Source organism: Cinclus cinclus, chromosome 3 (assembly GCF_963662255.1).
Source record: "Cinclus cinclus chromosome 3, bCinCin1.1, whole genome shotgun sequence".
Lineage (NCBI taxonomy): Eukaryota > Metazoa > Chordata > Aves > Passeriformes > Cinclidae > Cinclus > Cinclus cinclus.
In genome coordinates, this window is record NC_085048.1 from 25426972 (window position 1) to 25452763 (window position 25792).

The 25792-nt window shown below is 36.4% G+C and overlaps 1 protein-coding gene across 1 annotated transcript in view; it reads right to left on the reverse strand.

The window, feature by feature from the left end:
- The window catches only part of KHDRBS2 (KH RNA binding domain containing, signal transduction associated 2), a 309215-nt gene that overhangs the window by 184756 nt on the left and 98667 nt on the right, over positions 1 to 25792 (reverse strand). The window contains exon 3 of the mRNA XM_062488563.1: positions 15075 to 15191. Coding sequence (XP_062344547.1) covers positions 15075 to 15191 — 117 coding nt within the window. The remainder of the gene's footprint in view (positions 1 to 15074; positions 15192 to 25792) is intronic.

Genomic DNA, 25792 nt, shown 5'->3' on the forward strand with positions numbered 1-25792 from the left:
ATTCACCTGTGGTGATGTGAAGAGCAGTGCATGAAAAAGGTGAAACTTCTCCTGCTTCTTTTATGTCTGAGTTTACTGAAACTTCCAAGACATGCATGTTGTTTGCAGAATTTAGCATATCCATGTCAGGCCCACACCAGGGACTGTGCAGGTACAAAAAGAACAATCTATCTAATCTATCTAGGGTTAGACATCGTCCAGATTAAATAACACAACACTTCTGAACTCAGAATAAAGTAAAAAAGAAGACAGAAAAAAAATCTACCTTAAAAAAGCCCCTCAACAACACAAAATACCAACAAAACCTAAACACCTGTAAAAAACTACAAGCAGCTCAAAGTTCAGCCAATGACTGTGGCAACTCAGTCACCAAAGACATAAAAAAAAGTATAAAAGAATAAGCAATATAGAATCATCACTTTATGTGTAGTCTCAGCATTTTTTGGTTTTATCCCAAGATGCTAAAAGGCAACAGAATAATTGCTAACATTTCCAATCACTCAGATATACTCATATTAGCGCAGAAGCACATGAATCTTCTTAATGGCACTCAACTATGGCCAATTCAACATACAAAGAATGACTTTTCTATAAATTAAAATGAGAGCATACATCACAAATCATAGAAATAAAGGAAAAACTATTATAAATATGTCATAGTGTATTGAAGAAATCCCAGTTTTTCATGCCCTGTAATATTTGAGTCTTAATGCAATGATGTTTCATTTAAGCCTACAAACCCTTTTCTTTAACTTACAGACATTGAAAGAAATAAACCAAACTCAAGATAGGAAAACTCATCAGATTGGTACCACCTGTTACAGCTTTTTTGCAACTCTTATCTAAAAAGATTCTTAGATTTCCTTTCTGGAATCTGGAATCTCTTCTAATATTTGCCTACAATGTTCCTCCCAAACTTTAACCCCATACATAAAATATATTCCAAAGACACCAAGAGTTGTGCTTTTTTGTTCTTTTCTTTCTAATGATATTTCTTCATACAATACAAAAACATCTCTGCACAAATATCTTTGCAAAATTTAATCAGGCATGCTGAATGGAGACACATAACATACACTTCTGTGCTAGCGAAGAGTTATTTGATCCTGTATTTCATGGTATATAGTGATAACTTATGTGTGAGAGAAACAAATTCCCTCCTCAATCACACTAGCTTTTTCAATTATCCAAGAATATAATTTGCTCCTCTTTCTCCTCTCAATTTTATAAACCACTGAATACTATTTCCAGAGCCAGGAAATGACACTTAGATGAATTAATATTTCATTGTAGTATGACATCTCCTAGATTTCACTGCTGAACTACATTCTACAAATAGCATAAAACAAAATGTGAAAATTCGCCCTTATTGCTATATAATAAGAGCAGAATTTATAGTTGTGACATGGAGAAGCCCAGTTTGGAAAGGAAAGTCCATACAAAAAATAACATGGTCTATCATCTATCATAAGCCTTTACTCACTGAAGCCCATGTGAAAAAAGTAATTCAGGTTTACATAGCAGGCTTCTTTGCTGCATTTCTGTGCTACACATGTAAAATCACTTCATCTATTTTCAATTATAGACTATTTCCTTCATTAACAGATTGACAATATACATTTGAAATGTATTTCTGTACATGTATTAGACCAAAATTCCATATAGCCCTATCACTGAATAACATCTTTTTCACTATACTTGAAGTACTTTTGGAACCTTTTACAAACTATTCTAGCAACTCCTAATACTAATATACTTCAATGAAATCAATGTAACATCTTCATTTAATACTGAACTTGCATTAAAATTATTTTATCTGAATATGTATCTATAGATCATAATGCATATTATATATTTTGTAAACTAAGCAGAAAGTAATAAATGGTAAACCCTAAACAAAAAAACAAACAAACAAAAAAAAACCAAAAAACCCAAAAAAAACCCACCAAAAACAAACAAACAAACAAACAAAAAAACCCATAGCAGTTACTGTATGTGAACCTCATTTTAAAAACTACACATTTTATAAGTTCAGCCATGACTTTTTAAAATTTTTTTGCAGAATATATACTAGTGATGTTTCCCCTACGAACTTCAGAATACGAAGCAGTGATAGCTGTCTGCAAAACTGCAGTATGTCACTCTCCTGATTTAACAGGAAAGACAGAAGAGAAGGTGGCAGAAAACAGACAAAACCAAAGACAGCTGTTTCAAATACAAGAATTGTAAAACATGGGGACTCATATCAGTCATGGACTCACAGAATGGCTTGGTTTGGAAGTGACCTTAAAGATCATCTCATCCCACCCCCCTGACATGGGCAGGGACATTTTCAATAGACCAGGTTGCTTAGAGCCTCATCCAAACAGGTCTTGAACTCTTCCAGGGATGGGGCATCCACAACATCCCTGGGCAACCTGTTCATGTCTAACCACCCTCACAATAAAGAATTTCTTCTTAACATCTAATTTAAACCCACCCTCTTTCAGTTTGAAGCTATCACCACTTTTCTGTCACTACAGGCTCTTCTAAGTGAATAGTCCCTCTCCATCTTTGTTGTAGGTTCCCTTCAGCTACTGGAAAGCTGCTATTAGGTCCTCCTCACAAATTATCCAGGGTCTGGATCATGAAGGGGGCAAAAAAAAATTCAAGGTTTAATGTCACATCATTTTTTCAATCACACACTTTTCAGCATCACGAATGAGCCTTCTACTTAAAAAGTAGTTGAAGAAAAAGCTTCCTGTATCTGACTGGGTGATGACTGAAAGAGATTCATTTCTGTAGAGCATGATTTAGCAATTGTCCCTGAACCTTCAAAAGAACAAACTAAAATATTAATTCTGTTTGCAACAGTTGACACACAGGATTTGACCTTGAAATAGTAAAACAGAACTAATTTATTGACAAACTATTTAAGAGTACACATTTGCTATATCAAGCTAAGGAAATAAGAAACATTAATTTTGGACTTACATATGTACCTTTGGATCAAGTCTCTTAACAGCTAGAGACTCAACATAAATAGTGCTACACTAGAGTTAAAAGTTACATGGATGGCTAATTACACTTTCAATTAAGGAAGTTAAGACTTGCTGGACATTCCCTATACCCACTCATTCTGTAAACAGACCCCTGGAGAAAGATCAACATAATACAAAGAAAACATAATTTTTCTTTCTCTCTCATGCCAGATAAAAAGCATTTGGTAAAAGACTTTTTTAACATAAAGAGGATATGAAGCAGGACCTGCAGCTGAACAGGAAAACAGAGAAGTTTTTATTTATTTTTGCTCCTCACTTCATAAAAATACCTCTTAAGTGAATTCTTTAGAGTTTACAGACACCCCCTAAATCATTCATCTGTTGGAGCACCAAAGAACAAACACACAGTGCAGCCATTGACTTCCACAGCAGAGTTTGTAAGCACAGGAAGGGAACACTTGCCTGTAAGGCCACAATTCAGAAAAGCATTTCCACATTCAGAAACTAAAAAAAACCAGCTGTGTTCCTATGTCTTCTAATCACATGATCTATGAGATCAGAGTCCAGTAAGTGCTAGCGTTACTTTCAAAGACTTGGTGTCAAAGAAAATTTCTCAGAGACTGTGAAAGGAAGATGATGACAGGAGGCAGGGATTAGAGTAAGGCTTTTTTGTTGATTTTAGTAACTAACTGCTACACCTCTCATCTCCTCCACAAATGGTGCAAAAATCAAAATGCAATCTATTTTGTACTATAAATTGACTTGATCTGATTTAAACCAATGGAATATATGAGTTCACATACAGATACAAAATCATATCAGTAAAAAAATAGGCAAAAGAGCCTGAAAGCCTTGAGCACATCCACAAATGTCCTTAAGTATGGGATATATTCTGTAGGGATAACAGGTCATCCATGTGAACTCAGAAAACTCTGAATTTAGCGTCACATTTAGTGCCACATTAACATGCCACATTTATAAGATTTATTATGATCAACAAACTAATTCTCTGTAGATACCTCTAAATTAGATGGACAAGAGCTGTTATCCTTTACTGTAGGGAAAGTAAGAATCTGAGAAATAAAGCCAAAGCCACACAGTGGTGGAAACTAAAGGTAAAATTTATTGCAGACTTCCAAGTGCAAGCTCCAACATGGATTGAATTCATGTTCACCTCCAATCAAAATAACAGAAACTACAAAAAATAGGAAAAGTAAGTAATCATTTGCAATGCTAATATCATACCTTCTGATTTCGCTGCATATTCAAAACCTAACTGTCAGAGCTGCACATATGCCTTACTTTAACTGTGTTTGATAAAACAGAAACATTCCTCACACTCAAGCATACTTGGAAAGAAGCTTGTCAGAGAATACTTCTCTGTCAGAGAAAGTTTTTTTCAGAGAAGATGAAAGGAAAACGGGGTGGTTCTTATGGTAATAAATGGCTATAAACTCAAATTAAACCTGCACAGATTTCCTTAAAGCTATTATTGAGAAGCCACAAATTATTGTGGATTGCATAACAACTGTACTGCGATGAAGTTACATCTCTAAAGTTATATTGATGTTGGGTAGATAAATGGAAAAGAAATGCTACATTACAACAGTAATCAATCTGAAAAATGATCCAGAGACTAATCAATGCCTCTGAATAAGAGAACATTAATCCCTGATGGAGATATTGCAAAGTAAATAATATCTAACTTAGCTATCTAAATTCCACTCACCATCTTCTTCTATTATGTTTCTTGTAGAATTGAATTTCAGGGGACTCCAAAGACTTGTTGCTCCAAGTCTGATTTTTTTTCTCATTATTCTATTTAATTGTGTGCACTGTAATTTAATTTACTGTAATGCTGCCTCTATTGTGGCAATGGAAAATTCCTTGTAAGAGTAGCCCATTAAAGTATATTAAAAGTATTTATCATGGTCCTCGAGAGTACAGATAACATTATGCATGGAAAACTGGGATTTAGCATAATTGCTACAAATAATTCAAAGCAGTTCTTTCTGCGTTTATCTATATGTAAAACAGGAAGAACAATAATCACAAAACTAAACTCAGCAAGATCAAACCTGGTCTTTACAAAGCTGCATGTAGATAAATAAAATATTTTGCAATATAAGTCACTGCTCTGAAAAAGTATAGATGGGAAAAAACATCAGTGTGAAACCATATTCAGTCCCCCGAATTGCTGCAAGCAATTGAGTTAATTTACTTTAATTTCCTTGTATCTCTATTTTTATCTTCCCATCTCTCACACATGAATGTGCTGTTTTATTTCTTCCCGTGTTTTTGTTTTTTTTTTTAAGAAAACTTATTGCCTGTTCCACAGGCAGGGACATTAGTGCCAACACTCACCCTAACAATGCCATTCAGCACTGCAAATGCCATGTGCAGAAGGGGATCTCCCAGTCGGGTGCATGATCACACATCCAAACCTCTTGGGAGATGTGAGGCATGGGAGTTCCCCTGCAGACAGAGGCAGTAATGGGACACTGCCAACAAGCACCAAGTGGTTCTCTGAACAATGCAACACAAGTGATCTGAAATCCAGAAGAGTTTGGCACAGGTCTGGATGTGAAACTCAGACTTCTGGGTGTCAAATTGGCACCACTGCAGAGGGGAGATTGCAGCTGAGTCACTTGGAAGCTTGTTTCTAATGCATAATATATGTGTACACAGCTTTGTTTATTTTGCTAGGATATTTAGAAAACCTTACAGTATTCCACAAACAAAAAAATTAAACTGTTTTCAGGTAAAAAATTACCAAACATTTAAAAGCTGATAAAACAGAAACCATGTTAACTTGTTCTTTGCTAAGGGCTATCTTTGCCCTTCCCACACTGCTTTCCTGCCACCCCTCTGTCTTGCCTTCTTTCAAGTTTCATGGTCTTCCATTACCTTCAACTCAGAAAAAATAAAGCTGAAGCACTACCTCAATGTTTTGCCCTTTGGAAGCAGCCTAATTTTGTAGAAAGTAAAGAATGTGCCCCATCTTTTCAAACCCAGCAGCGTAAGTCTTACAAATGTCCTGTCAGAACTACAAAATATGTAAGTCTATTTTAACATTACATTCAAGAGAGGTAATAAAGACTTCTAATATCACCACTGTGTTATATCAGTAACAAAACAGCATCTGCTTGAGGTCTGATGTGATTCTTCTGTGAGGACAATGCAATTTTCTTAACTATCAGCTTCAGAGTATGAAATCTTTAATACAGAGTTATTTGCCCTCTTGGCTATTCTGTTTTGAAAATGTCATCACTAATTACACAGAAGCATCATATCACTCCATGAATTGTGATAGCAGGAAATACTTGCATTGCTATATCTTGCTGAATCCCTACAACCTCATTAACACCTCCCTCTTCAGACTGGAGCTCTAGTCCCAAAAATTAATAGAGAACTACATGGACATTAATTTGAATTTCATTTGCTCACTCAGCTAAATACTAAGAGTGATTTATTCCTTGCACTGGTCATTAGCAAAACTGCCACTGGCTTCAGCAGTACAAGAAATGCACTTCTGGGACTCTGAAAGTGTTAGACAAGATCTTATGGACCTCCTTAAGCATCAAAGGAGAATATTCAAGCAATTTTTTCTAATATTATTTAAATTACAAACATTTAAAGTATTCAAATGACTGTCCCATTTTTCTGGTTGTTTTGACCTGTCTTGGCATATAACCAATCTAAGAACTTTAATTTTTAATCTATAGGAAGATATGATAATCTTGATTTTTATGCCAACATAAATTTTCAAATTTAAAATGAAACACTGTGCTCCAATATTCCATGTGTAGGAAGAAATGCAAGGTTTTTTTATTTAATACCAACCAAATTCATTAAAACAAGAATATAAAAAAGACCAGAGACTTCAGTTTGTTTGGTTTTTTTTAACAAGCACACAAATGCGCACAAATTCTTTGGTATTTGTAACCTTTTTCAAGAAATCACAGACAAATAGTCACAGAGTTACAGAATTACAAGTTACAGAATCAACAAGGCAGACTGTTTCCAAATTTACAGCCCAAAAGTTTATAGTCCAAAATTTGTCTCTGAGAGACAAAAACGACTTTTTTTTTTTTTTTTTCATTTGCTCAAGTTAGGATTTTTCTCTCCTGAGGAAAATTTACTGAGTAAAACTCCACCAGAGCAATCTTCACCAGGTCTTTTTTGTTACCACTGCCTGAGGGAGACACTGGATAAGGAATGATCAGGAGATAAGTGTGATGCTCCTGTGACCCAGCAATTCCTGATGGCTAATTCTTGACTCTGATGATAGTCCAGATCCTCCTCCACTGAAAACAAACTTCAATACTGAGGAATAACATCTACTTTGTACAACATCCTCAGTTCCTTTTCAGAAATTGACACAGTGTACATATGAGTATTTCATTACAAGAAAATAAACTGCAGTAAATTGAGCTCTAGCTATAATATTAGAATGCTGTAAAAGTCTGCTCACACAAACTCACAAACACTATTTTTTACAAAAGTGCAACTAAAAAAATTCCAGCTGACATGAGGGCAGGAAAAGGTTGCTTACTGAGAAACATAAATGACTTCTCTAATGAGACCAAAAAAAGAGTCCTGTTCACGTACTCCTACAGTGCCCAGAGAGATGATGCAGAGCAGAATGGGACCCTGAATGGAGAAGTCAACAGAGTGCCCGAGTGTCCAATCGTCAGACCTAGATTCTGAAGTGCTGGTCAGAGCTTACAGGCAGCACAAACCACAAGCCACATCTCTAGAGAAAAAGATTTTTCTAGTGCTTGAGAGACTCAAACAAGGTGGAAGTCACTTCTGCAGAGACAAGGAGCCATACTGCCTCATGGAAGCAGGAAGCAGTTAATTTGATGGGTTCTGATACTATCTTTTGACAATATAGATACCTTCTTCCAAACCTAAGAACGGTTTGGTACTGATGCTTTGTCTTTACATGCTGCATGAAACGCTGAAGAAAAAGGTGGTACATCATACCCATTTAGGACAGGGAATGATCTTGAGGCTTATTCAAGTATGACTTGAGAAGGCAGCAGGTTTTACATCAAAGTGAAAGAAACACTGTTGACTAATCTGGTGATAATTGCAAAGTAATTTTACTTGAGCTATACTCCTCTTAAAATGTAAGTGATGTCAACTCCATTTAAAAATGCAAGTCCTACCAATGTGTAGAAACATTCAGGACATTAGCTACAAATCAATCTTGAGACTTTGGGAGTGACTGTGCATCTTTTGGGGATAGAAGAGTTGAACACAGAATAGCATGGGAATTAAAATGGTTAAGAGACAGACATCCGTAGTCAATGTGTAGGAAAAAAACAGAAGGAACTGGCTAACATAAAGAGACTTACTGCTCAATCATTAATTGGAGCAATATATCATACACACCTCTTTCTTTATCTCTCCATATACACATACAGATAAAAAAGCTTTCAAAAAGCTTACCTTAAACCTAATGCCTCTAAGCAAGGTCAGAGTGGTTACCCACCCAGACAAAAAAGCAGACTCATTCTTAACCCACAAGGAATTGGGTAAAAGGCTGTTTTCTCTGCAGCAAGATGGACTATGTACTTAAATCCATTCTAAAATTCAGAGAGGGATGTCAGAGAAAACATTGTAAATCTTTGGCATAAATATAACAAACCACCTTTGTAAGGAAAAAATCCATACTGCAAAGAAACAAACTTGAAAGAAATGGAAACAAATGGATTTCCAAAATTTTACAGCATAAACTGTAAAAAACAGAGACTACTCTACTGCAGATCATTTGAAACTGCATAAATTGAAGGAAAATAGGCAACTTTCTAGCCAGGTTGCAAACTCAAAGTTACTGGGAGATGCCAGTAAACACAGATGAGCTTTCTGGTATATATGCAACTATCTACCACAAGGCATCTCCTGGATTAGGTATGCAGATAGGATCATATCAGTATCAGGAAGGGAAGAATTTATCCTGGTGGGGTCAGTTAACTCTTTTGGCTCAATGGTCTCATATTTTTGAGTTTGATTCCACTTTAGCCAGCAAGCCAGACAAGTAGGTAACTAATTGAACCTGCAAAAACTAGTAAACAGAAGATGCTCCTGTCTGCCAGAAATGTCATGCTACAGATGATCTTGGGAAAGACAACAGTCCTATTGTCTTTCCCAAGATCCTCTGTAGCACCACATCCCTGGCAGACAGGCAAGAGGCATAAAAACCAAAATATGCAGGGATATGACAAGAAACTAAGAGGCTTATGACTCCCCATCTAGAAGGACTCCCACTGAATAAAAATATTCTTTTTGCGGCAGCAGGAGCATAAATGACTGAAAGCACTCAGTTTACTCTGGTATCAAACAATACAAATTTATTTAAAAGGATGTGGCTGAGAAGAAGAAAAGACAACTTTTTTTTTTTTTCTAGTTGCTACATTCTGGGTAACGTGAAGTTTTCTGAAAAAAAGAAAAGGAACATATTTCTGAAAACAAGCTGATTTGCACAGACCTGAGGAACTGGTGAAACATAAAAGGGGGCAGACAATGCATGGGACATAAGACACCTAAAAGAAGAAACAGAAAAAAGCATTTTTCATTAATGTCTCATCCATTGGCTTCTCACAAATTGATTCTATAGGCAACTGTAAGTTTAGATGGAAGAACAGTTTCAAGGAAAGAAAGTAGGAAGGCAAAGGAATGAAAAGCATTTGCTGAGAAGGCGGTGCATGGAAACTTCCCAAGGACTGGCAAGCCCTGGAGACTGCTGGTGCTGGTGAACAAGCACACGTCTGTGTCCATGTGAGTCTGAACTCAGCCTGTATCCAAGATGACTGCTCTGTGCAGATGAAGACTATGGGGTCACATATGCCTCTGATAAAATAAAGGCTCCTCTGACAGACTTTCTGAACACCTACCATTACCTGCCAGTGATGCCCTCTATTTTCTGAGTATATAACTAGAGTTGTCTTCCCCAGTGCTGCTCTAACCTGGTAATCGTGAGACTGCAATTCAGATGTGAGTCTCAATAAGGTGAATAGCTTGTGAGAATAATTATCTGCCTTTATTAAAAACTTAAACAACTGCAACACTTAATAGGATCAGTAAAAGTTTATAGAATAAACTCCAGCTGAAGATGATAAAGGAGTACTTCAAGGGAACAGAAATACCTTGCCTAAGAAATTAAACTTTCAGAGATTTTGCATGAAGTCCAAATTAAACATCCAAGCAGGCTGTAAGTAAATCTAAATGTTATCTTTTAAAAAACTAAAATAAAGCTTTTACAGGAATTCCCAAATTTCTATCTCCAACTAAAAGAGCTGAAACTCCTGGCAACACACAGAGCTAAACTACCATTGCCATAAGCCAGAGCAAGAAACCTTACAGGCACGGGTGGAGTGGCACCAGTATGAAATCTGGTGCAGCGAATCACTAGGTGATGTTTGGTTGGCACTGTTTTGTTTTTTTTCAAACTTTCTAAAGTCTTTTGTAACTTCTTATTCTTGTTGAGATTGCTGCCAGTTCCACTCAGAAAAAACATTGCATATGTAGCTATACTCTACGACCTTAAACATTTTAACGGGCAATGACACTCAAAACCTTTACAACTCTGAACAATAAGGACAACCCCTTTGATCTCACATTTCAGTGAAGCTATAGCATTGGGAAATAACATAATGCAATGCTTGGACCACAGTATACCATAGACAAAACCTGCAACTTTTTTTCTTCCCTTTTGGGCTGCCTGAACAGTAATTCACAACTTTTTTGAAAAACCAATGAAGTGAAGAGAATCCTATCAGAGAACTAACTTTCCACTATTAGGACACTACATCCATGGTAGTCATGACCGAATGAAAAAACACGTTGTGCTCCAAACCAAAAAGCTATTGGGGATTATTCACATTACATATGGACTTAATCATATAAGGTATTAAAATATTAATTTAAAGGTTGCAGGACTGACTTCACAGAATCTGAAGGGAATAGACCAGGGTGCACTGCAACTATCCCATATTTTCAAAATATTTTTTTAAGGCACACACATAACACAGCTGTTAAAAATCACCCTAAAGCCAACATGCTAATAATTGGATCTCAGTAGTTTCTGTGTGTGTGCTGATTAGGATCTTTTTAGCTGCAAACAAGCTCTTATAGGTGTTTCTTATAAAGGGAAGGTAATTAAACAAATTCTGTTTAACAGGAAAAGCTGCTGTCCAGTGACAGAGAACCATCTTTGAAAAGTACTTAACCCACAGATTAATGAAAGCATGAAGTTCAACTGCAATTATCTCCTCTTTTCTTAAGAAGCAGTTTTAACAAAAACTGAAACTTGAAGAAGGCAGCAGTTAAAAGTGCTTAGTAGCTGATAAAATACTGAGTTTGTTCTCTAATTTTCCATGTTTTATAGGAAGACAACATCAATCTTTAATAACAGAGTCCTTTCAAAAGCCAAAGACAAAAGGCATTAAGTCAGTGGAAGCTTAAGAGATGAGAAAAATGGATAATAAACAGATAGTGTGTAAAATAGGAAATGGTGTTGACAGAATTTCTCAAGTAAAAAAGTTTTAAATTGGAATGGCAATTATACATCAGTAGGCAGAAGATTTAATGGAAACACTATGACTTACATTTTCCTTCATGAGTGTCTGACAGTTCATGTTCTGTAAAAATCAATGGTTTAGGGCTTTTTAATCTAATATATGACCTTGCTATCAGGACACTAATTTCCAAATCATGCTGTATGTAAGTAAAATGTGGTTCAAAAATATGTTTGGAGCAAAGACAATGTGACCCCCTTTAGTTTAAATAACTGACCAGTCTTCTAAATGTCTTGCAGGTGATGAACAATGAGTTTTCAGGAAAAGATATGCAGGTTAAAAATCTATTTTTCATTTCTTTAACAAAATGAAAAGTAACCAGAAATCCTTCTTTGTCAAACACTTAATATACTATTAAAGCAAAATTAAAACATTCTATTGTTCTTAGGTTAATCTGCTCTTCCAAACACACTCCTTTAGGTCACTTTTAAAATAAAAATATTCTTAAAAAAACCCAAAAACTACTGATGCAGATATACTTGGGCATCTCTTCAGTAACTTCTGACACAACTTTCTGCGACACACATTAGCTCTTTGGTATTTTGTACATAACTGGAACTGTTCATAATATAGATTTTAGGTAAGTTGCATTGCCTTTTCAAATTAATCTCTCCTGTTCCCACACTGCAGGCACAGCAGAGACTCATTGAAATTTCAAGTCACTCCTAACAAGTGCTCCCTGTTGCTCTGGAAGGGAACAGCCTAAAATCTTTAGTCTCTAAAATCTACCCACAGGTTTCTTTAAAGAAGATAAGGAAATTCTGAAGAACAGACATAGTTCTGTTGACATAATCCACTTCCCAGACACAGAAACTGCCCCCCTCTATGACCAAAATTTCTGACTATAGCCAGAGCAGATCACTGTTGAGCCAAGAACTTCCCTATTGTCATTTTGGCACTAAAAAAACCCTCAAATCAGCAGAGCAGTTCTTTTTGAAGTTAAGTATCTAGGGATCTAGGGCATAAAGGCGTTTAGCACTTTTCAGCAGAAATTCTGTTTCTGCTTCTCTGATACAACTCAGCACCCAGCTGCACCAGACTGGAGGTGAAAAGCACCCGTGCCTGCAGTCTGTCTAGGGACTGCTATGGCTTATGGCTTAATACAGACAGCTTTAAGGAAATTCCAGTTTCTAGAGAGAAATTCCATAGCTTTTTCTTGAATGCTCCTGCAAAACAAAAATCTACCAGTCAATATGCATAAACTGATTTCTTTCATGGTTCAAAAAACCCGCAAAAAGCCTCCAGACTTAGGTAATTTGTATTTAAATCAGTAAAAGAGTACTGTGTAAATGATACTAGTGCACTTATTTTTTGACAAGAAACTTATTATAACCGGAGCAAGTTCTATTTTCCTTAGCAATGTAGCAATTCAATCATTATTTATGCTCACAGTCAAACCTATTTTCTTTACATTTTACCACTATCTTAACTAGAACACCCTCTCTGAAATGCTAATTGCAACTATTACCCATGCCATGATCATTCTCACACTCTTTTGCTAGGAACTGGTAACAGTGATATACATGGATCAGAAAATTCCTACCTCTCACTGTAATTGCACAGGGATTTTGTTTTCTTTCGAGTCAGTAATGTCTAAATTAGATTAAGATAAATTGCTTTTGAGTCTTTCTCTACAGAAACTGCTTTCATGACTGCTATATTTAATGCCAGTTTACCCCAGAACTTCATTTTCTTACACCAGTTTTATATGAATTAGTTTCCCTGAAGCTCATACTCAATTTCAGATTATTCTTAGGGACTAATAACCTTTTGAAGAGGAAAAGAAAATACCCCGAATTTTGCTGACATACGCATGAGTGAATGTAGTACCTGTCATGCTGGCACTGTTCATTATGATCAGCCGAAAATCAAATTATATGATCAGAAGAGTGACCAATCTCAAAATCACAAGTCTTAGTCTGTCTATTAACGTGTTTAAACGTCTTTACACTCTCCTGTCTGGGCAACTGATGCTCTCAGCAATAATAATCTGATTGGGTGGCTGAGAATGGAGTGATGGGTATCAGATGTAGTACTGATGCAAATTACTGCTATTTAGCAGCACATACATCCTCTCATCCAGGGAAATATTCATGTTTCCAGAAGTTAGACATAAGTAATTAAAATATTTTACGTGTCAATATCTGGAAATAAAATCAGTAGTGTATTCAACATTTACTATTATATTCATAATTGAAGTGTTATTAAATGTCTGAGTAAAATGTCATAAAGAAAACTCTGAAAAATTAAATAAAATTTAATTTGTCTGGTTTGTGGGCTTGTTTTTTTTAATAACGTAATTGCAGACCTTATAATATCTATGTGATTGCTGATACACGTTACCAAGACCAAATAATGCCAACCAAAAAATCCTGATTGGTCTTTCCTTCATTCCGGTATATTACTGCTTTTATAATTTTAGCTACTAAGATTAATGACAGAGATGACAGAAAGGAAAGAAGAATAATGCCCAACATTACTAGAGGCTATATACGGTTAAAATACATAATAATAATACTGAAATTAGCAGTCATTATTCTTGTGTTGACCACAATACTGCTGTTCTGCAGACTCTGAAAGAAGACATCACAATGCAATCAGTACTTCTTCTTTGGGTCAAATATGCATGAAAGCTTCCTTGATGTCCTGGTTTTTAGCTGGAATAGGACTCATTTTCTTCCTAGTAAATAGTACCCTGTGGTGTTTGGGATTTAGTATAACATTGATAACACACTAATGTTTGGGTTGTTGATAATGTTTGGGCTGTTGATAAGTAGTGCTTACCCCAAGGACTTAGGAGTGTTGCATGTCCTGCCAGTGAGGAGCTGCACAAAAAGCCAGGAGGGAGCACAGCCAGGACAGCTGACCCAAACTGGCCAAAGGGATATCCCATACCACAGAATATAATGTTCAGTATATAAACTGGGTGGGGATCTGGTTGAGAAGGAGTAACACTCACCTGCAAGTCTTTATTTAGGGGCATTGATCAGGCTGTGATTCCAAACAGCTGTTTTTGTTGGGTTTTTTCTGTATCTAGAGTGCATTTTTACAAGCTCTTAAGCAAAATGTCTACTTTGTTATCTTTTCCTAGAACTATACCTTGAGTAAATACTCAACATAAAAAAAAATCTCTAAATAAACAGAAAACAAAAGAGAAAACTCATTTATGTACATCAGTATTAAAGCAGTAATATATACAAGCTATACTTCCAAAGGAAAAAGAGACTTCTCTCAGAACAAATGAACTTTACACTGATTTCTCTTTTAGGCGAATTATTTAAAGAACAGTGGTACTACAGTGACTGTAAAGGTCCAAGCAAGGTTGGCACAGCAAGAAAAAAATTATATTTAAGCAAATGATGTACCTTGAAAAAAAACAAACTAGCTGTGGCATCAAGAGTCTATTACAGACTTTTAATTGAGTCATTAATAAACAGGCAATCTAAGTGTAACACCTAAAATAACGTATGTTTTGACACTAATTGCAACCAGAATCCAGACACAGTACCTTAGCTTTATCCCTCATGGATCCTTTTCCCAGGATGGACATTTTTGCACCTGTTTCTTCTTGTAACCTCTTTAAAGAGTTTCCTCTTGGTCCAAGCAATTTCCCAACAAAATTGAACTAGAATGAAAATAAGAGAACACTTTTAGACCCACAGGTATTTTTAAAAAAACTCAAACATGATGATTAAACAAGAAAACTTTCCTTTAAAATAAATATTCCTACTTAGCTTTGAGCCTAATTGTATCTTTGAGATACAAGACTGGAGAGCCAAGATATTCACTCATCAGGTGTGACAGACAGTAAAAGCATTCATGGTTTATTTGAACTCCAGGATGCTTCTCTCTAGGACTAACAGGCCAGTGGCTGCTAGGTTGAGTGAATTGCTAAACAAGGTATTTGCTCATGAGACAGTACTGGTGAAACTCAGAATACCTAGGTTCTTTCCCAAGTTAGCCAGCTCTTCTGGTAAGTAATGCACCCTGCAAAGTTAGAGCTTGAGAGATTCTTAGGATTTGTTGCTTCACACACCGACTTGAAAATAAGTGCTGTTTTGTGTACTGGCTTCAAATACCTGTTTTGCCAACACCAGAACAAAGGACAATCAGTAGATGGTGGTAGATATTCAAGGGCATTTTCTAAAATGAACACGGCTTTGCCTGCCAGATAGCCAATATTCTTAAACACTGCACACTTCATGTTACACAGACAATAGTTTTTTTCTGTATGAAAAAGAAATGTCTACAAGGAAATCAGAAGACAGAACAATAAGTAAATGAGGTGTTAAATATCATGTTGACACAAAGTAGCAAAAAGAGGGGAGTCGATTAAGTAATTTGATTATTCTGTAATCAATAGTCTCTTCAATTTATTATTTTTTATTATTTCCAACATCTTTTAAAAATGCTATGTTATGTGGTCTTCAGAAGCTGACTGGACATCAGCACTTAAGGTGTTTTGGAATTATGTTCAAGTTTGAACAGACAGTATTGTGGTCTGGCTTTCAACAAAGAATAAGCTCCACCAAAGCAAAAGGTGTGTCATTCTATTTCAGAGAAAAAAACCCATGACAGTAAGAAATATCAATCAAGAAAACTTTGCTGTCAAAAATACACACAAAATTCTATAATGACATTATAATATACTTTGTTTTGCACTACTTTCTATATTCTTGTTTTCATTTTAACCAACAAGAACATAACAACACAAAATGAATCAGCCATATTAGTAACACCCAAACTCTGAACCATGCCGGAAGGTCCAAATCCCAAGCTAGCTTTTAGTCCAGTGTCTTAATTAAAAATAAAGTTCAACTTCCTTCAAATACTGGTTAAACCATCTATGAAAATAGCATGTAATCACAAGAAAAGTAAGTATATATGGCAAAATCTACTGCCACCTAATCCAAAATAATGATTTCCACAAGATAATGTGTCCTTCAGGGAAGTAATAAGTGATAACATTTGCAGGAAAATTTAGCATGATTTGAAGCTCCAAGACCAAATTTTTCAAGCTTGTGGTTTTCTACTTTTTTCCCACTCTACCTGTTGATATAATAAAAGGTATCGACTCTTCAAAATGGGGTAGGATTTCAAGTCAATGTCTCAATCAATGTATCAACAATCCTAAGCCTTCAAACTGTTGATCTGCCTCTTCCAGGGAAAACGTGGCTTAGAAAAAGTTGTTGGCTTCAAACTGACTATTCAATTTTGTATGAAAATAAACCAAACAATGAGGACAAAATAGCAAGAACTGACATTTAATACCAGATTTTAGACTTGATATATTGATAGAAATAAGATTTGAAAAAGCACCTATTTATACACCCATGTATATAAAGGTTTATTAGGGATGGCTGAGCAAACAGCAGAGCTTTTATTTCTCTGCAGGGACCTCCTTACATGCAGAAGGGAGAGCGTCACAAGTTACACCACCAAATCTTTTGTGACACTTATGCATCACCAATTAGACAAGAACCATGTCTTGCTGCATTCCTTTCAGTGTTTTAGTATTAAGAAAAACTACCCCTCGAAAGGTGAACAAACTGTAATGTTATGCAACTTCAGAGGAAGCTACGAGAAGGCAAGGCAAAGCTTGACTACATTTGTTCTCTGAATGGAATACAATTATTAAAATACACTCTGTGAAGATTTATGTTGACTATTTATATTTAAGCACTTCATAAACTGTATAATCATTATCTTGACATATTGCTGCAAAGGAGCAGTATGGCCAGCAAAGACCATGCGATGCACTAAGTGGACTTTAATCATTTCACAGGAAATAAGTGGCTGGGGATTTTAATTCTATTGATTATGCAGCACACAGACACTTGCATTTCATCCACTATCTACAAAACACATATCAGGAAGGAAGCAGTTATCTACAACTAAAAAACTGAATTGCTCTTAGTTTGGTTTTGTCTATAGTTGCAGAAAAGCCACAGCACTATATCTGGCATCTTACTATTGTTCTCAGTCTTCCCAACATGTCTGGAGCCACAGGATATCCTCAGCACACTCTATAATCCCAATATTCCCCAAGGTCTGAAAGTACTGGTAGAGTAACTTTCACTCAATAACTTGTGAAAAATTATATGCTTTATGTTCAACATATAGGTAAAAGCAGCACGTAAGAAAGAGGAAGTTTCAGCGAACAGCAGAAAATGTAGAAAATCTGAAATACTATTTCACTTTTTTGTTGTTGTTGTTTTTTGTTTGTTGGTTTTTGTTGGTTTTTGTTTTGTTTTGTTTTTTAATGAAGATATGCTGGGCAGAACCAATTTTAATACTGGAAAGTTTAGGTTTCAGTTGCAGCCAAAAGCATGCACGGGCAACCTGAGCACAGAAGGAAAATGTGGAAGCTCGGGCAGCTGGACTACATATAATGGCGAGCCTTGCCCACAAACAAACACACATTCCTGCTACAGCAGCTGTAACTGCAGATCTTATTCTGCAATCTCAGATCAAATCCAATACTGCCATGTGTACAAATTTTCTCTAAATAATAGTAGCTCTAAGTCTCTGGGATAATACCTGGTCATATTAGCAGAGGAGAGCTGATAAATGCTGACATATAGAAGAGAGAGTATTAACAGAAAGCTTTGACTGCTGGGGAGCAAACAAACTTCCACTTGAAAAATATTGTTGTGTTACTAGATGTTTTTATAGGTGGCTTAACTTTTCAATGATGTTTATGAACATAAGCTAGGCTATTTGCTTGCAGAAAGCCTTCCTGGTTTACAGCAGAGATTTTGTATATTATTTTCTTAGGTTTTTTTATAATTTCTCTGGGGGAGATGATGCATGTCTTCAGGGGAAAATGATCAGGTAAAGTAAAGGGGATGCTTTACTTATAATCAAGTGCACATGATGCTCCATGTATCAACAGCTGTGCAATAAACCTTCTCCTCTGCAAAATAAAACCTGGCAGAGAATACAGCTCAATAGATCTTTCCTGTATCTACAGCCAGTATCTCCAACATCTTCCCTAACCAATATATACACACTGTTTCAGCAGATTCATCTGCATCCTGATTTCTTTCACACTTCACCCCACACAAGCAATCAGACAGTAAGGTGCCCAAAGCCAAAGCTATAGCTCCTCAGTTTTCATCAAGGTTTTTGTTGAAACTATCTCAGGACAACAAACCACAGGTATAACAAATCTAAATATAGTTTACAGCATCATCCTTCAAGCCTCAAGGTAAGTACAGTGACAGGTAGAAAATGCATGTTTACATTTAGAAGAGTATTTGTTTCCCTGTCTGATAAATCCTGAATACACTTCTAGTAGAACTGTAACATTCCTTATTTTATAAAATCTAATTTAATAGGGTTTTACAACCAGAATCAAGGAATATGCTTACCATTCAAAAAACACATTTGTGTCAGTGACTGTTGCTGTTTCATACGCAGATCAGTGCTCACAGTAGTAACAAAAGCTAGATAAATAACGAATGGGATAAGACAAATGTTTCCAGCTTTAAGATAATACAGAACAAAGCCTTGAACTGGGATAAGAAATTAATTTCTTCTAGAAGCAGCAAGACAGAAATAGCCCTGGCTTGACAACATGAAACGGGTTTATTATTTCTCAGTGTTTTGTTCACCATTGCTATCAGTTCCTTTGTGGAGAGACGAAGTGTCATTCCATTTTCAGAGCTACTTATCCGCACAAAATCCTGTCCTTCTTCATGGAGAGCAGGACAGGAGTAAGGAGTGAGGAAGAATCTTTCTAAATTCAGTACTGTTCTAAAGAAGAGGAGAGAAGACAAAGTCATGCCTAAATAAAACCTTACTGATTGAGACCTGCCTACAATTAAGGTCCTATTCTAGGATTTCTGATAGATCACTTAACTTAGAACAGTATTTCTTTTAAAAGTATCTCATATTTTGATATGCACAAGGGACTTCATGTTAAGGCAGTACTGGACCATTATGAAGACAAATTTTATTTTTCTCAATATTTTGTAAGTGTTGCATTACAATACCTGTAATAATATGCTTTAACTTTTGGTCAGCCCTGAATTGGTCAGGTATTCAGACTGAGCATTGTAGGTCTTATCCTACTGGAACTATTCTACTTCTATTCTATTCTATTCTATTCTATTCTATTCTATTCTATTCTATTCTATTCCTCAGCAGATTCTGCAGAGTCCATGTTTGTCTCCCTCTATAAATAGCTATTTACCTCGTTCAATACCTAGTACTTGACTTTAGCAAAACAAATTTAGTGCTCCAGATAAGCATGCAACATTATTCTTTTACTACAGCAATATGATGTGATGCATGCTGTTTCTTGGAAAAGAGCTTCTGAGACACCTGTTTGGTAGGACTGATCTTCGCAGGGCTCTACTTTAGAAGGGCATGTCAGGAGACAGCAAACAGCAGAAGCAGAAAATGAATGTACCCCAGAGATCTACTCCAAAGAACGTGTGCCACCACTTTCTTATAGCCTTGTATCACAGAAATGTCTCTGCAGCAGTCCCAGAACCAAAGGAGGAAAGGAGAAAGCTTCCTTCCTTTTCCTACAGAGATCACTGGGCTTCATCTCTGTGTTAGGCTTTGAACAATAACCCAATGCCAGGCTGTGCACAGAAAAATTAAATGCTCAAAGGCAAAACACAGCTTCTTGAAAACTCTAGACCAAATTAATTTCAGGTTTAAATCAGAGGAATCACTTTACAAATAAATTAAATCTGATTAACAAAGTTAGAATTATTAAAGCTACTGTGACTAGAAGATTTACCTAAGAAATAAATGTTTTTTTATTACATTTTTTTAATCTTGAAAAGTTCTGGAAACTGGTATATACAGTGTGCTTGAAGAAGATGCTGCATTACTTGTCTGGCTATTTACTAGCTCATTGCAAGCATCCAAATCTACAGTGAAAATATATTTTTGGCATAACTCCATGAAACAGATGGCAAGCAACTCCAGACAAAAATCTTCTAGATACAAGTCTATACTGAGATAGAAAAAAATATCCCCTCACTTTTCACTTTTAGCAATTTCCTGTCAGAATTCTGGTAACAAGCTGTGGCATTCAAACAAAGCAATTTAAATAAGCCATAAAATGAAAATAAATTTTCTGGTAAAAAGAAAAAATTGGTGTCTGATATAACCTTATTCAGTTAAACTTTCTTAAGTCAGGAAAACTTAAATGGCTCTTTCTATAATACATGCATTAGAGGTGTCATTTATTAAGATCTGCTAATCTGTAAAACACCCAAGCATTTTTTATGCAGTTCTGTTTTTAAATCTAAGGTGAGGTAATTGAGGAAAAGACAAGGAACAGATTGAAGTTGTGGACCTATATTAAATCTTCAATTAACAAGCTGTTAATTGGAAAGGTTTTATTATTTAGTTGCAGAGTTATCCAGAGAGACTGTACCAGACATGGCACAGCCATGCAGGAAGACTTTATCTTGACCCTGAAGAGCTGTCAAGTATGTAGCAACTATTGCTTACTTGGATTGTGAAGAAGTGACTGCTGAAAACACTGCTATTAAAATCATCAGGCTCAGATATCAAGAACAGCATTACTACACAAAATGCGTGCAGCAGCAACAGCTTCTACTGACAGAAAGACAACACCAGAGCCTGCTCTTGCCACTCAGAAATGAGAAAGAGGATCCTAATGTTCAAGGCAAGGCTGGATGTGGTTCTCAGCAACCTGGTCTAGTGGAAGATTCCCCTTCCCACAGCCAGGATGATTGGAACAATCTTTAAGACAATCTTTAAGGACCTTTCCAACTCAAACAATTCTCTGATTCGATGTAGAATTGTCACACTTCATCTTTGGCTTTTGTCTTTCTCCTGCAACCTGGATTATTATTACACTGCTCTTCCTAAGGCTGTCCCTGTTTGTCCAGCTCATATGGGGTGGTGGTGAAGGCCAAGGCCAACAGGAATGGTTCTCAGGTATCTTGACCCTGTGCTGGGGAGGGGTTAGAGATGTCAGCAAACTGGCTGCCAGTCAGAGTGATCATGATCCCAACTCATGCCTCTAAAAGGTTGGGAAGTTCCTTGAAGACTCACTGCTCCTTCCTGGGAAACTGTGCAAGAAGAGCAGGATTTTTAAAAACTGCAAATTATGCTGAGCTAAACATGACTTTCCCTTGTACTGGATTTGTATTTTATTGAATGAAGGGCAAGAGGATTCTTTAGGACACAAAGCCACCTGGCTTTCAACATTTGTTTTAGCCAAGCTTGAAGTAGTCAACTCTCACTATTTACGGGAAAATAAAATGCAAAAAGTAGTAAGGAATTAGTGAATTGTGTGTCTAAGACTGGTTCATTTGCAAGACATTATCTGAAATGGTATTTATACAAATGCCAACAATTCAGGCAGAAGTGTACCACTGGGCTTTTTCCACAGTGCACAAAGAAGTTTATACTGAGCATACTCACAGGTATGGAAATAGGTACCAAGACTACAACACTTAAAAGCACAATCAACACTTGGCTAATTGGGCTTATTACTCCCACAGATAAACAATTTGTTGGTCACAGTAACAAACACCATCTGCTTTTTTGCTAACTGGCAGCAACTTAACATTTTCTAACCTGAAGAGTTTGTAATGTAAAAGGAAGATCTAAAGAAGTCTTAATACAGTTGGACTTTCATGCACATCATCTTACTCTTATTGAGCTGAATATGATTTCATATTATATGAAATACTTTTCTTTGCCAGATGATATATTTGCCAAGATAAGCTCTAAGTCAACAAGAAACAGGGTTAGTATTGAATACCCAACCACAAAAATAATACATCTTTCTCATGTATGTTAGTGGACTACTCAAATGCAGCATAAAATGCAGATTTCTGATCAGTCAAGGAAATTAGAACAACTGTTAATTTGGACCCAGGGTGATTTAACATACATGCATATAGTATCTAATTTTGTAGACAGCATTGTATTAAATCACAAATGGCTTATGTTAATCTAATTAAAAATTGTTAGTAAACTTGATATTGCCTTTTGCTATTAAACTAATTATACTTAGAGCAGCATTTAAGTATCAATTTACATATACTGAGCACTATGCAAACAATTTTATTGTCAAGTCACGTCCATAATCAAAGCAAAGCATTACTTTAAAGTGGTTGACATATGGAAACTCACATAGCCCTGTGGAAATCAAACAAGCCTGTGAAAGCACTCCAAAATATTTTATGAAACTCTGGTTCTTTCACCTTCTCCTGCTGCATTTTCTATACCGCTTTTTTTTTTTTTTTCTGTTCCTTTGTTACTAAGGAAAAATTCAAAAAAATAAATGTTTTCTTCCTTCCACCTCATTATCTTCTACCATACTTAGAGAAGAAAACCATTTATCCTTCAAGATTTTTAATGAGGTCTTGGCTGATCTGAGATGGTAATGGCAAAGAAATATTTGAAGAGGAGCAAAGTATTCCAAAGTAACATTCACAGGGAGGAAACAGTTAATGCTCAGTTAATTGAAGTACTCAAACTGCTGCTGAATTCTGCTCCCAAAGAGCTCAGGTAAGACATCTGTCTGATTTCAACTATAATTTAGGTGAAAATGATACAAATTTAAGAGAACAGATATTGTGCTCCATTTGTCTGCTCAGACAGATGTGATAGGACAGAATACAAACTGGGATAACGCAGGATAAATACCATTAAGTAAAATGCCACTGCTCATGAGCTGATTCTCAAAAGCCACCTCCTGAAGCAATCTGTTCAAAGAGCAGACTGCACACTAACTGAACAGACTCCTTTTTTTTTTTTTCCTCACAGTGATAAACTTAGGGGAAGAAAATAGCAAGCATTACCTCCATTATCTGACAGAGAGCCTTCCACTGGTTTATATAGGTAATATACTGGGCTCAGAAAGAGCATATTCATTCTCCAAACTGGAACTGCCCCATTTTGCATTTTAATATGCAGACCAAAGGAACTGCAGAGCCTCCTCCTTCACAGTACACAGGGCTAATTGCAATAGGAGTAACCAATGCAGCTAATACCCAGTTTTACCTGTCTTTTAAATCTACTGATTGCAAACCCAAATTTGAAATATAGAGACAGTAATCCCTCTGTAGTTAGACAGCAACACAACAGATTTGCTAACTGTAAAGAATCAATCACTGTGCTAAATAACTATACCACAAATATGACTTTTCCCCCCATTATCAGTATTTGGTTGTTGGAGCGGGTACAGGAGGAGGCCATGAAGATGATCAGGGGGCTGGAGCACCTCTCCTATGAAGACAGGCTGAGAGAGCTGGGGTTCCTCAGCCTAGAGAAGAGAGAGCCCTGGGGAGACCTCCAAGCAGCATTCCAGTTCCTGAAGGGACCCTACAAGAGAGATGGAGAGGGACTATTTACATGGGCATAGAGTGAAAGGAAAAGGCAGAACGGCTTTAAACTGAAAGAGGGTAGATTAAGATCAGATATAAGGAAGAAATTCTTAACTGTGAGAGTGGTTAGGCAATGGAACAGGATGCCCAGAGAAGCTGTGGATGCCCCATCCCTGGCAGTGTTCAAGGCCAGGCTGGATGAGGCTCTGAGAAACCTGATCTAGTGAAAGGTGTCCCTGGTCAGGAGGTGGGTTGCAACTTTAAGGTCTCTTCCAACCCAAACCATTCTATGATTCCATGATTCTATGATTTGCAAACGTTCTTAATTTGTCAAGTTGATAGCTCACAGCACTCACTAATTGCAATTCAGAATATCTACTAATTTTCTTTAAGAAAATATAAATTACAGAGCTTTATAGCATCTGGGTATCAAAAGAATCAAAAAATCTGAGACTCATTTTAATGCTCTACTGATGGCATTCCCTTGCAAGCAACATAACTGTGCTTCAAAATCTGTTAGTGCTACACAGAAAAAATACTTTCAGGACAACACCTTGAAAGACCAAGACATACAGTATGTGACAAATGAGATGGCAAGCACAAGCTGGAAGGCCTGAGTGGCTTTGAATAATGCAGGTTATAATACCCAGCAGTCTTGCCACTGCCATACAAAAACTCCTGCGTGAACAAAACTGTGGTTTGGATGCCCCTACCTGATAAAATATTAAACGATCTGCTATTTTTTCACTTTCACCTTTTTTCTTATTCTCACACCCCAGGCTAAGATCTGATTCACACTTAGAAGAATATTATGGAAGTAATAGTGAATTCTCCTCTAACACAAGACTTAGAAATGCCTCAGGTATATTTAATAACCATCTGGTTTTAACTTAATATTTATTCCATCATAATTACCTTGCTTTAGCACATCTACAACCTTCAAGAAGGATGAACGTGTTTGCAAAATACATTTTAAAGAGAGCCACCAATATGAAGGCAGTGAGTATTTTTGATTCACCTTGTCAAGACAATATGTCCCAAGCTCCAGCTGGTCAAAGGAGCTAGGAGTGCTCTCCTGGAAAGGTTAAAGTGACACAGTTAGCCATACCCAAATAATAGACTTGGTGTTTAGAAAGATGAGTCAGGCTTTGAAACTCACTTTCACAGTGGCACCTGACCAAGCTGTGTGACTGGTGTCTGTGTGCTGAATTTCAAGCACGTCAGTCCCATGTCCACACCCTTCTCTGCCAGGAGCTGCTGTTCATCTCCAGTTTAACTGCCTCATTCATTCAGTAACTGTGCGAACTTTGGGATCTCACACACATTTACATTTATGTAAGTCATAAATTCCAGGTCTGGAGCTCAATTTCTAGGTTCTGCAGTGAACAGAAGAGCAACTTCTAGTCCTGCTGGGAACTTGCATCTTCCAGTACTCTTTCATATTCGTCCAGGAAATCACTGCACTCAAGTGTTACAAATGAGGAAATGTTTTGATTTGCAACCCCCAGCATTTATACTCCCTATCTGTCTGCAAATGCAATATTCACTGAAATGACCTAAAACAATGACAGCAAATATGTGACAAAACCATGTGAAACAATAAGGAAAATTAACTTCCAACAGACACTGAGGGGAAATGTAAGTGCACGTTTATGTGGAACATTATATTCTGTGTAAATCTCAAAAGTGCTTTGAAGGTTTTTTATTTGATAAAGACCATATATGTCTGAAACATTTAGATTATAGCAAAGTAGAGGAAGCAAACTGATACATTCTTAAAGGCAAAAACTAAGTATTTGTTCCACATGTAATTTACTGGCGATGTTTTCCCACTGCAAATTTATTTACAAAACAATTCTATTCCCCTTAAAGCTGAATACACCTGTAAGTAATA